This window comes from Piliocolobus tephrosceles, chromosome 9, assembly GCF_002776525.5.
Source record: "Piliocolobus tephrosceles isolate RC106 chromosome 9, ASM277652v3, whole genome shotgun sequence".
Classification (NCBI taxonomy): domain Eukaryota; kingdom Metazoa; phylum Chordata; class Mammalia; order Primates; family Cercopithecidae; genus Piliocolobus; species Piliocolobus tephrosceles.
In genome coordinates this window covers 17,474,716-17,488,425 of record NC_045442.1, presented here as the reverse complement: position 1 = coordinate 17,488,425, position 13,710 = coordinate 17,474,716, and the positions used below count along the sequence as shown (strand labels likewise).

At 43.4% G+C, this 13,710-nt stretch overlaps 1 protein-coding gene across 5 annotated transcripts in view; it reads right to left on the bottom strand.

The window, feature by feature from the left end:
• Positions 1-13,710, bottom strand: part of GFRA1 (GDNF family receptor alpha 1) — a 220,128-nt gene that overhangs the window by 150,123 nt on the left and 56,295 nt on the right. For 2 of the 5 annotated variants that reach the window (XM_023224402.3, XM_023224403.3), the window contains exon 5: positions 8,076-8,090. The exons of the other annotated variants lie outside the window; for them this stretch is intronic. In XM_023224402.3, the coding sequence (XP_023080170.1) occupies positions 8,076-8,090 (15 nt within the window). The remainder of the gene's footprint in view (positions 1-8,075; positions 8,091-13,710) is intronic. 5 annotated transcript variants of the gene reach the window in all.

Below are 13,710 nucleotides of genomic sequence, written 5' to 3'. Positions count from 1 at the left end.
ATAAATCACACTGATAGTACATGCCCTTGACAGGATGTGATGAAAATGGCACTTTGCCTCTGTGATATTCCTCACAAAGACCCATAACCCAGTCTAACCAACAAGAAAAACATCAGGCCAGGTGCAGTGGCTCAGGCTTGTAATCCTAACACTTTGGGAGGCTAAAGTGGGAGAATCTCTTGAAGCCAGGAGTTGAAGTTTGCAGTGAGCTATGATCACGCACTGTACTCCAGCCTGAGTGACAGCGAGACCTCTGTCTCTACAAAAAGTGTTTAAAATTTAGCCAGGCATGGTGGTGCATGCCTGTAGTCCCAGCTACTCACGAGGCTGAGGCAGGAGGATCACTTGAGCCCAGGAGTTGAAGGTTGTAGTGAGCTATGGTTGCACCTCTGCACTCCAGCCTGGACAACAGAGTGAGACCTTGTCTCTTAAAAAAAAAAAAAAAAAAAAAAAAAAAAAATTGGACAAATTCCAAGAGAGGAGCATCTACAATATACCTGACCAGTACTCCTTAAAACTCTCAAGGTCATTCCAAATCAAGGAACGTCTAAGAAACGGTCTACTGTGGTCTGAATGTTAGGCTCCTCCTACTCCTTTCACATGTTGAAAGTTAATCCCTAGTGTGATAGTATTAATAGGAGGAGTTTTTAGGAGGTGATGAGGTATAAGGGCTCTGCCCTCACAAATGGGGTTAGTGCCCTTTAAAAGAGGTTTGGGGCCACCATTTTGCCCTTTTGCCATGTGAGGACACAGCTAGAAGGTGCCATCCATGAAGCGGAGAACAAGCCCTCACCAGACACCACATCGGCTGGCACCTTCATCTTGAACTTCCCAGCCTCCAGAGCTGTGAGTAATACATTTCTGTTATTTATAAATTATCCAGTCTACCAGGGATTTTGTTATAGCAGCAGGAAGGGACTAAGACACTGTCACAGCCAAGAGAAACCTAAGGAGACATGATAACTAAATGTGATGGTGGGATCCTGGATGGGATTTCAGAATAGAAAAAAGGATATCAGAATAAAAAACTCAGAGGAGCTGAATAAACTATGGACCTTAGTCATAAAGTATCCGTATTTTAACAAATACACCAGACAAACGTAAGATGCTAATGAGAGGGGAAACTGAGTACCAGGTATATGAAAACACACTGTACTATCTTCATAATTTTTTATATCTTTCAAGCTTTTCTATGAAACAAAGCCTAACAATTAAAAAATAATCCTAGCCAGGCGCAGTCGCTCACGCCTGTAATCCCAGCACTTTGGGAGGCCAAGGCAGGCAGATCATGAGGTCAGGAGATCGAGACCATCCTGGCTAACACGGTGAAACCCTGTCTCTACTAAAAATACAAATAATTAGCCAGGCATGGTGGCGGGTGCCTGTAGTCCCAGCTACTCGGGCAGCTGAGGCAGGAGAAAGGCATGAACCTGGGAGGTGGAGCTTGCAGTGAGCCAAGATGGTGCCATTGCACCCTAGCCTGGGTGACACAGCGAGACTCCATCTCAAAAAAAAAAAAGAAAAAAGAAAAAAAATATTAATCCTGGCTCTACCACTCACTAGTTCTCTAATCATCATTAGGTCAATTCTATACTGTGCCTTTGTTTTCTCCTCTGTGAAATTGGATTATCAGTTAAAACTGTAATCATGTGTCACCTAATGATGGGGATATGATCTGAGAAATGCCTCATCAGGCAATGACCTCATTTGTGCAAATGTCAGAGTATACCTATACAAACCTAGGATGTGTTGCCTACTCCACACCAAGGCTATATGGTATAGTGTATTGCTCCTAGACTACATACCTGTACAGCATGTTACTGCACTGAATATTGCAGGCAATTGTAACACAACGGTAAGAATCTAAGTATACATAAACATAGAAAAGGCATAGCAAAAATCCAATATTATAATCTTATGGGACCACCATCATTTAGGCTGTCATTGACGGAACTATTGTTATGCAGCACATGACCCATACCTTACAAAGTTTGGGGGTAGATTCAGTGAGGAAACATGTGCAAAATACTTAGCTCAATGTCTGGAATACAGGGGCACACAAATACTAGCATTATTATTATCTCAATAAAAATTTTAAAAGGGGCTGGGCACGGTGAGTCACACCTGTAATCCCATCACTTTAGGAGACCAAGGTGAGTGGATCACAAAGTCAGGAGATCAAGATCATCTCGCCAACAAGGTGAAACCCCATCTCTAGTAAAAATACAAAAATAGCTGGGCATAGCAGCGCATGCCTGTAATCCCAGCTACTCGGGAGGCTGAGGCAGGAGAACCACTTGAACCTGGGAGGCAGAGGTTGCAGTGAGCCAAGATCACACCACTGCACTCCAGCCTGGCGACAGAACTAGACTTTGACTCGGGAAAAAATATATACACATATATATGTATGCGTGTGTGTGTGTGTGTGTGTGTGTATATATATATATATATATTTTTTTTTTTAAAAGGACAAACTGCTCTTCTTTTATAGACACCACCTCAACTAAAAAATCTAAAAGTTTCCTTCTTTCCTGATTAGGAATTTTGGAAGACAAGTTAGTGGTGGGAGACCCTCTAAAACCTCACCCCAAACTTATGCCCTCAGATGGCAGTGGGCACACAATGAATCTGCGACAAGGAAAGCTCCACCCCGAGGTCACCTGGCAGGGAAGAGGCAGCCTCACACAGCCCCCATGGAATGTGATACAACATCTCAGAGAATGTGATTATTTAAATCCGGTTATCATTTTCCTCATACATCACACACACACACACACACAAAGTGAATCTATGCAAAATTAAATGGTAATGTTGTTCCGTTTGTGCCGGAAAGATGGATGCATTTCCTACATGACTTCGAATATTCTACTCATTCTATTGAAACATTTGCACAGAGGAGTGTGACTGGGGAACCAACCACTTTCCACCATAAAAGTGCTCATGCATTTTTCTCATTTCCTAGTTTGCCATCACATAACAACTTGGAATGTTTACCTGGAAGTGATAACAACAGATTTCATTTATTCACTCAAATCCCGCACTCATAAAGAAAACAATCTTTCATAATGTAAAACATTATCAGCAGGAGCATAATGCATGGCTGAGGGGTTGTACCTTTATAATGATAGATAGGTTTTCAGAAGTGACGAGTAAACCTAAGACGAAGGCCCAGCAGTTTGACCCGTAAGTTTGAAATATGCAAAAGAGCTCAAGTCAAGCTCCTGATAAATGGCAGTGGGCCTGTCACCCCAAGCCCACCCCAACAATTAACAGGCTTGGCGCTCGGCTGCCAGAAACCAAACTATGATTTATTGTTCTCTTCAAATTAATAAAAGCAATGCCGTCCATTGTGGATTCCAGTATGTATCCATGTGAGAAAGAGCTGATGTTTCAAAATGGCCATGTGAACAGGTTATACTTCTGAAACCACATTATTTTAACCTTAATTCACCACCACGAGGGAAGCCTCTGCTTTCACCCAGGTTATCTAGTGTATAGCCAAAACCTGCACAAGGGATATTTCTGTACTCTATGAATTCAAGTCCACTTAAAACTTCTCAAGACAGAGCATCTACAGAAAGACAAACAGGATCTCTCCAATTCTCTCATTTTACAGATGAGAAAACTGAGGCCAGAGGCCAAAGCACCTAGCCCAAACTCCCCCTGCAAAGGCAGCAACCCTGCTGGAGAAAAACTGAGGTTTCCTAATCACCAGCCACCAATCTGAGATCAGAAGCCATTCTGGCCATAGATGAGTTCAGTTTGTTTGTTTAACCTTTAATTAAAAGCTTAAACACTGTAAGGTTTGGCACACCATTCCAGATTCCTGGCTTCTCTTGAAAATCCTGGCTATGTGGCAATCATGGGTCCAAATTCCTGCCTCACTCTGCAGGGCTGGGGAGTAGCTGCCCATGGCAAATGGGCATGTGGTGCTACAACCCCCCAAAAAAACCCCTTTCTTTGTTGCCAATGGTCCTGGAGACCTTGGAATTGGTGTCTTTCCTCTGCATTGTACTCAGCTGAGGCTAAAAAGTATATGATATATATATATTTTTTTACCTCATCTGCATGTAATACATATGATACACACATGTATGTATGTATTGCAGAAAAGTGGCTATTTAAAATCTGAAGATACATATAGGAATATTTTAATGATGTCTTGATGAGCATCATTTGCCAGCCTTAAGGAGAGCAGATGTAAGTCATGGGCACAAGACCCTTTCGAGGCAAAGCAAGCAGCAAGTGGGCACTCAGCAGAGGTGAGCTGGCTGGGAATGGGGCTACCCGTTCCCACCGCCTGAGAGCACAGAGACTCACGAAGCAAGGCAGTTAGAGCCTCCCACTCAGCACTCAGCCCTGGTCCTGATTTGTACTTCTCGTGTACCGTTTTTTGCGTTTTCACAGCATCCAGAGTGGTCATTTTTAAATGTGAATAAGATCATGCCATTCTCCTGCTTAAAACTCATCTCCGACTCCCTTTCTCTCAGCCCCCCAGATGCCTGCCCTGTTCTCCTTGTTCATTTCACACAACTTTCTCCTTCACTCGCAAGCTCCAGACACACCCCAGGCTTTCTGCTGAGCCTGGAACATCAGGTGTTCCTACCTTGTAAATCCTTCTGTCCTTCACCAAGATACTTCAATAACTGGCCCTACTTGTCATTCTCTGGCCACTCCTCCTGCCAGTGGCCCTGGTAGCCACTAGCACATCACCCTGAGATATTTTCTTCATTCATCCCTGTTTGAATTTACCACGTTTATTTGTAAACTTGGCTACAGAATGTCCCTCAAGCTAGACTATAAGTTCTCTGAAAACAGGACCCTGTGCTGTCTTATTCACTTATTCTCAAAGTCTAGAAAGTGCCCTGCACATATGTACCAGCTGCAGAATAAACATGTCATGCCCTGTGTTTGAGGGGTATCGCAAATTACTTAGCCGGAAGAAAAATCTCTCCATTAACAAGATCCTGGCTCCAGATGAGAACAAGGGAGGAGGAAAGGTTTATGCCTCCCTGGGCTCAGAGTCTTTAAGGGACTTCAGCTGACAGTGCAGGGAGGATTAACTAAATGGTGAAATCTTTATACTACGCCCACTTACACTTTAAAATGCTCTGCTGAGTGGTACTGCTGTGATTTCCAAGCGGCTTGCTCAGTTTCTGTTCGATTTCAGAATCAAGGTTGAGGCAACAGATGAGCATCCAAAAGGTGCTTCAGTAACTTCAAATGAGGCGTGCATGTGTGTCTGGGTGGTCCTGACTTCATCATTAGTAAATGATTGGTATTAAAGTGCTCTAAAACTCAAGACTCTAGACACGCATGCACATACTGAATTTTCAATTCATTTGAAGTTGTGAAGAGCAATTCTATGGCACTTTGGAATTCCTGAGAACCACCCAATGTCTCTGTGGACAACAGGGAATGTAGGTCAATTAAGGCTCCTTGAAAACATGGCCCCGTGGCCCCGGAACTCGTATGTAGAAAGGCCCAACTGCAGGCCTGCTGGTCATTGACTGTCCTCAGACTCTGTGGTCTCAACGCCACAGCAAGTGGCATTTACAGATGAAAGAACAGAAAGAAGCTATAAAATGGCATGAGAGCAGGGCAGAAGCACACTCTCACATGCACATGCCACAGCTACAGCAGAGAAAAACCCAGCAGTAACTGCTGTGCTGTCACCTACTATAACAAGATTGATCTGTAGTGAAATATAAGATAATGCAATCCAGAGGAAATAACTGCTGTTTCCTCTGAGAACGTCTGACGTTGTCAGCTGCAAGCCTGCTTCCCTCTTCTGCCTGCCACAGTGCACAGCAGCCCAAATAAGCAGGGACTCCACTGGGCAGAGTCCTCCCTCCCTCACTGCCAGAAGCACACATTTATCAAGCAGTGTTTCCCCCAACTGCCCGTGACTCCTTGGCCACGTCAAAGCACGCAGGGCCTGGATGCCCATGGCGTGTCCAGGAAGGCAGGGCCACTCAATGTTGCTATTGTGTGCATGGGCCTCAGACAACGCAGTGGCATCTGTTCATTCGAAGCTAAGTCATTTTCTGCTTGTGGATTTCTAGCACAATTCATCATCCCCATATTTCAACTTAATGGTACAATTCTGGCCCTGAGTTTCAACCACAGAAGACCTTGTGGAGATCACGGTTTTAGATTCCACCTGTAAGACATAGAGCTGATATGACTGTCACCGGCTGAACATTTTACGGAGCAATATTTTCATAAACAGGATGGCCAGAAACAAAGGGAAGGAGGGGGTACCAGCAGGTGAGCTCTTTGCCATTATTTTAGAGAATGTCTCCATATGAAATGGTCCAATACGGCCCGAGCCATGTAAATAATTCACAAAAGCAAGTTCAGTTCCTTCCCTTTGAAATCCGAGTAATACCTTATAAGGGAGCTGCTGCCCACCGACACACACAGCAATGGGTAGCTGGCAGCTTCCATCTCTGGCAGTTGTTATGAAGTCTCCATAGCCGGTGATTTGTAGATGATTATAACTTTTGCTCTGCATATCATTGTTACTGACAGGCAAATCCCATCAATCGAATGGCATGACTGATTAAAAAAGAAGGCAAACTTGACAGAGGCAGTCTGGTAAGCCATTTTTTTTCCAGCCAATTACAACCACCATGAACGCTCACCATTGTGAATAGAAAAGCCAGATCTGACACCAGCCTCTCCTCTCCCCGTTCTCCAGGAGCCTCAACACACATGTTCCAGAAAGACTTTCCAAACTCAAATGTTTCGTGTTTCAAGAGGAAACATGCAATCCAGCGTGGGGTTGCTTACATTCTAGTTCACAGAAAAAAAATGATCTGCCTAGAGTGCCCCACCGACCCCCCCAGTTTGTCAAGGAAGAAAACTCACTGCAGCAACAGGCCCTGACAGCAGCACTTCCATTACACGAACAGTCACGACACCTTTTCAATTTTGCTCATCTCTTAGTCTCTAGCCAAATGGAACTTATTACTTATAGCTTGTTGGGATTTATGAATTATTTATAAAAGTAAGTCTATGACTCCAGACTCTTAAAAGACAATACAACAGTACCCTCATTGTTATCCACAACTGCACTTCTATCAGAGAAAGCAGATATTCTCCATAACACACGCTGCATGTTTGGGGTGAAATAACAGTTGTGAAAATACCAAGCCTGTAAGATTATTTGGAAGCTATTTACGGAATGCCTGGGTATATTTTTAAACCAGTCTCTTTTATTCTAAGCCAGCCTTAGGTTCCAGAAAGACACAGCAGATGTGTGCTACCAACATATTTCCCAGCTTGACTACAAACAGTGATATCCTGCTACTTTTACCCAGTAGTGTCAAGCTGTGATTAAAAAGGCAATTCCCCCTTGACATATATCCAGAAGGTTCGAGGAGGCCATGATCCATGAGTCTCCTGCTGCACCCCGGAGCACAATCGCTCTGCATCCTAAGTGGGGATTAAAACATGGGCCAGTGTGGGGTTAGGATTTCACCTCCAGCTCCTCAGAGCACATGACCTTGCCCAGTAAAACAGACGACACTGCACACCCTCACCTGGGTGACACTATCTCAGTCACAGATCCAGTTGGTGAGGTTGAAAGGCATGAGGTGGCCAGCCAGCCATGGCCTTGCCACACCTCTACAACAGTGGCATGTTTGCTTGGCAAAGAAATCTCCACTGGCTCCGGTACAGGGAGCAGCAGCTGACCCAGATGCAGGAGCCCCAACGGACAGGGGCCTTCCCCCAGACTCCCCTCCAGAATCTCAATCCTCACCACGCCCACAGCATCCCTCCCTCCTTCCGGGGCCCAGCCACAGACCCCTCTCCAAGTGTCCCTGCCCAGCTGTCCAGTCTACATCCTACCCCAAAGCATGGTGCAGAGGAAGAAGCAGAGGTTGGACAGCAGAGGCCCAGGGAGGCTGATGGCACTTTAAGCCACTGTCCTCACGGTGTCCCTGAGGTCCCACATGACATGTCCATAGAGGATGAGAAGCCCTATAACCCTCTGCACACAGACCATACCCATATTTCCAAAAGAGCACACAGCCAGGGAAAACGCAGGCAGGAAATAGTGAACTTACCTTGCTGAAAAACATCTGCCAAGAGAGAAGAAAAACAGGGGAGGGGAGAGGGGAGAAAGAGAGGAGAAAAAAAATTAATAACAATGTTGAAAGTCACAGTATGATGATAACATACGCTGACTTTGCTAAGCACTCTATGCATATTTCCTTTAATTCGGGAGGCAGTGCTTAAGAGCTCAAGCTCTGGAATGAGACTGCTTGCATTTCAGTCCTGGCCTCACACTTACTAACTCTGTGACTTACAGTTCCCTAAACCACAAAATAGATCTAAGTATGGGAAAAATTAAACAAATGATGACATACATTTTAAGAGCTTAGACCTATGCCCAGTACATAGTAAACATAGAAAAATCAGCAGTTATTATTTATATTGATATTACTTTCACAACAATCTTATAAAGTAAGTTTTATTATAGTTCTCATTTTATAGATGGGGAAACTGAGGCTCCAGAAAGTTAAGTAACTCATTCAACACCATGGAGGAACAAGTCTGTTAGAAAAGTTAAAAAGAATTAATGTATTTTTTCCAGCAAATATTGAGAAGCTACCAAATACCCTAAATGCCAATTACACTGACACCAGGAAACACAAATCTAGGGCCAGGCAAGGTGGCTCATGCCTATAATCCCAGCACTTTGGGAGGCTGAGGCAGGAGGATCACCTGAGGTCAGGAGTTCGAGATCAGTATGGCCAACATGGTAAAACCCCATCTCTACTAAAAATACAAAAATTAGCCAGGCGTGGTGGTGGGTGCCTATAATCCCAGCTACTCGGGAGGCTGAGGCAGGAGAATCACTTGAACCCGGGAGGCGGAGGTTGCAGTGAGCCGAGATCACGCCATTGCACTCCAGCCTGGGGAACAAGAGCGAAATTCCATCTCAACACACACACATACACACACACACACACACACACACACACACTCTCTCTCTCTCTCTCTCTCTCTAGTTAAAAAAATAAACAAGCAGTCACTAACTACCACCCCACAAGAAATTCAATGGCCTGGTTTTGAATTTTATGTAAATGGACTGATACAACATGAATTCTTTTCTTGGCTTCTTTTGGAGTCACCCATACTGTAGCACGTGGTAGCTCATTCATTCTCACTGCCATGTGGTATTTCACTGTGGGGTTATACTACAGTTTATTTCTCCACTCAACTGTTGGTGGATATTGGGTTGTTCTCAACGTTTGGAAATTAGGAATTGTGATGAACATTTCCGTACATATCTTTTGATAAACATATGTACAAATGCCAAGTACTTTTTGACCTCTCCCACGTGGATTCAGGTTCACCCTGCTTATACCACCTCCCACTCACTCCAAAAGTACTCTCATTTGCTCATGCTTTCTCACTCAGTAACTTAAAGACCAAAGAACGCCAGCAGAGATACAGACAGCACCACTCAGACATGAGCCAGTTCCTGCTCTGATGGTAGGACTGTAAAAAGGAATGAAACTTCTAGAAGACAGTTTGACGGTATATAAAAAAACTATTAAATATGCACTCCTTGGCCCAACAATACCACTCCTAGGACTTTAATCTAATGAAATAACAAAATATATAAAAGAAATCTACATGAATGTTCCTCATGACATTGTTTATACTGGCAAGCCACTGGATATTGCCTGATTGTCTGGCAATAAGGAATCAAGCCAAATATAATATATCTCACACAATGGATTATTGTGCAGCTGTTTTAAATGGCTATTTAAAGACCTTGATTATTTTGAATGAAAATATTAGATAGCAAAATGGCACATATAATCCTGAGCCCATTTATATACCTATACGAAGAGAGATCTGTGACAATGGTCACAGAAATATTGATTATTTTCAGGAGATGGAATTTAGGGTCACCTTTTTTACATTTTATGCAAGCATTTCTGTATTAATTTTTAGCAATGAACATGCCTTACATTTACAACCCAAATTTTAAAGCTAACGTTATTTTCATCTTAAAAATTAAGTAAGAACTATATATCATCAACATCTAATTTTGCTCTGTCATTACCGGAAACATCAGCTCCTACATAGTCACAAAGAACCAAGGGTCCATCAGTGGTGTGGCTGAGACACGCACCTTGTAGGTTAACAGCCTGCAAGAAGAGAAGATCTCTGGTGGCAGTTTTCACTCCACTTGGGCACACGTGACCCCACAGGGAGTTGTTTATACTCCCAAGGGCACACTGAGGCCAGTGGTTGTGGTGCAGGTAAAACAGATTGCAGGCTCATAATTCCCAGGGAATTGGCAAAAACACCACCATTTCTTTTACACTCAACAAAGCCAACTGGGATGTAAATGGGTCCTATCAGTGCCACTACAGGAAACCTTGACTCTGCTCTAATTGATACGCACTGTACAGTAGTCTCTAAACTCAGTAATTCATCATTAGTACAAATTCTGATCCAGCAGTCTGTGGGATGCCACTGCCCAGAGACTCTGAGAATCATGTGCACCTCCCTAAATATACCACTTTCACAGGCACTTGCTTCCTGGAAGCCATAGTCTGCACCACCCACCCTCTGACCAGCCAGCACACCTGGAGGAGCCCTCCTACTCAGCCTTCAAATGTCACAGCCAGTGTGAAGTTCATTCCCACAGAGAGGGAATTCACTGTTTCCACTTCTGTGCCCCTGGAGTAATTTGTGCATGTTGCAATTATAGCTCTTATTATAATGAGTTATTTGTATAGACCATGAGCTCCTGAGGACAAGAGCAATGTCTCTTAAACACCTTTGTGGATCCTACCCGCCTAGGCATGAAAGCTCCCACCTACGAGGGAGGGAAAGAGGGCTGGTCTGTCTTAGCACTCATCTGATCCAACCTCCTCATTTTACAGATGAGGAAACTGAGTCCCAGACAATTCAGAGATTTTTCTCCAGATCACACATGGAGTTAAAGGCTGAGCCAGGACTACATGAGATTCATTTAACCTTAATGAAGCACAAAAGCTCATGACTATTATTAGCAAAGTACAAATTAGAGATTTATCATTCTCCTCTAATGAATACAGACAAAAATTTCCAACCCTGAAAACATTAGTGAAATAAGATTAGTCTTTGAAATACGGATTCAGTCTCGACGTCCGTCCAGAATCCTCAACCTCCTCTGCATGGTTTTGACAAGGAGCACTTCCTTCAAAATTCAGTACTGATCTGAATCACTGAAAAGTATCAGTGGACAGGGAGGATGGAAATTCAGGGAGGGATTTAGTGACCTTATTCTGTCCAATTCCATTGTATATTTCACGCTTTAGCAGACAAATATACATGGAGTAACTATTCATATCTTCTATTCTAAAAACTCACGGTAGCTATTTTAGATTTTTCCAAAAACTCTTTTTCAGCTTTGTTTACATTTTACACTGTTTTATTCAACTGTAAATTTTAATAAACATTAGTATGAATACTGCAACAATTTTGCACATGAATTATCTTGGAACTTAACACTCGAAGTTTATGTCTTTCGTTGTCTGAGGTATAAATCATTCCATTCTTATTATCTTTTTGTTCTAATAAGAGTTTGGGTACCTTCTTTAAAATTTCACTTTTCCAGAATGAAATGGCAATCCTGGCTCACGCACACATGATTCATGGGCAGACAAATGGGAAATAAAGGAGAAGGTGGTGGTTTTTGTGCTGTTGGCTACATTTTAACTTCCTCTCCCAAACTGTGGATGTCAAAGGGTATCAGCCATTGAAATATTCTTACCATTCGCTACACTGGTGTTCCTGTCCACCACCCCCATCTCCTAAACTATAGGGAGTAGTCACTTACAAAAATCAAAAGACCTCAAATTTGAGTGTGATATTCTTCTTTCAATCTAACCAACCACAAAGTCAGGAGTGCATCCATTACACTTGCAGAGCTCGAGTTTCCTTGTTGAAAACCCAGGCATATTCTAATACCCCTATCATGGTGAGAAGGTAAAGTTAGATATACAACAAATGTTTTCCCATTCCATCCGTTGCTGTGGAGAATTACTCTGAGAATAAGACTCAGGACCATCTTTTCTGTTCTTGCAGGAGTTGGAAATCACGCCAGTATGGAGTGGGGAATTGCCAGTGGCTGCTCTAGCCAGAATCAGGTTGAGCCCAAAGGACACCAGGGACGCTGGTACAGAGGAAATGAACTCCTTCAGACAAAGCTCTGCTCTTACTCACTTCCCAAGGGAGAAAACCCCAACCCCAATCATTCACGTGGACAAAGGAAAGCCTGTTCTTCCGCCTGGCCCGCCTCCCCAGCCCCACTAGCCCCTGGAGCCATTCTGGTCCTATAGATAGATGAAAGGGTGTGTATAAGTTGGTGATTCAGATGTGGGAGGAAGAAAATAAGAAAGAAGGAACTCAGATTGCCTTTCTTAGCCCTGCTGTCCAATTTCTTCAGTTAGGAATGAGCATCAAGGATACTTGCCCCTTCCCCCACAGCTACTAAGAGATTCACACCCTAGAGATCTTTAATGCACTGAGTCCTCCAGAGACAGGGGCCATAAAAAGACTTGATTATTTATTATTATTAATAAGTTATGGCAATTAGGCTGGGTGATTCCTAAATGTTGCTGATTAAAACTTTCTTGAGTGCTACTCATCCACATGACTAGTGTTTACCTCGATTAAAAATGACTTAACTACACTCTGGGTGAACCCCTCTTTTGCGCCTGGGTTAATAATTAGCAGTGCACAGAGCCACGCAGGTTAAGTGAGTTGGCTCTGCTTTATTTATCTATTGCTTTGTTTTATGAGGAGAACTGGATGGCAGTCTTATTGCCCATTCAGTCTGCCAGGAATAATTTACTATTTCAAGCCATAGTCCATAACTATGGTTAGAGAAACTCTCACTATTATTACAATATCACACTTAGCCCACACCCCACAGTATTAAAGGTATGGCAAACAGTGAAACCGAGCATGAATTCCATAAAACTGGGGGAAGTAAACTTACTAGTTCTCAAACAATGTAATCATACTACTCTCTCAATTTTGCTTTCTTTTCTAGGTTAAATTATAGATGAGGGGAGTTTAGTTTCTTGAAATGCATGCACTTAACTCCCATTTAAGAAGTCTCACCTGGGGAGACAGCTGTCTTGCGAGTCCTCCTGTGGTTTGAGCTACAGAAAGAAAATTCTCTTTCAAGTACAAGTGCTTTTACAGTAAAGCGCTGCGAATTTTACTGGGACCCAACTAACCAGGGCCGAGGAAGGAAACAGCTGGAATGAACGCGGCTTTCTTGATGGAGTCAGTTCACCATTAACCAAAGTCAGTTTCACAATCAGCTGAGCTGCCCCCCTCACCAAGTTTAAAAAACCAGCAAGCTCTGTACATAGACACGAAGAGGAATGAGAATTCAGTCGGTACATTTCTTCTGCAAATCTCTGTGAATGGAGTGAATTTTTTTCTTTTCATGTTGAAAAGTGGGGCCCGTCAATGCCTCCCTACTTGTTGAGTACCCATGGCACTCCAGGGAAGTTCTGTCTTCAGTTGACAAAGCTCAGGTCCAAACCTGCAGGTGGGCTCTCCAGAGGTGACAGGATGAGTCCTTATTTGATCCAGTGCTGTGACACCACAGGATTATGGCCACTGGATCTCAATGATCTGGGATCAAGTCCCAACCCCTTACCAAATGGACACCCG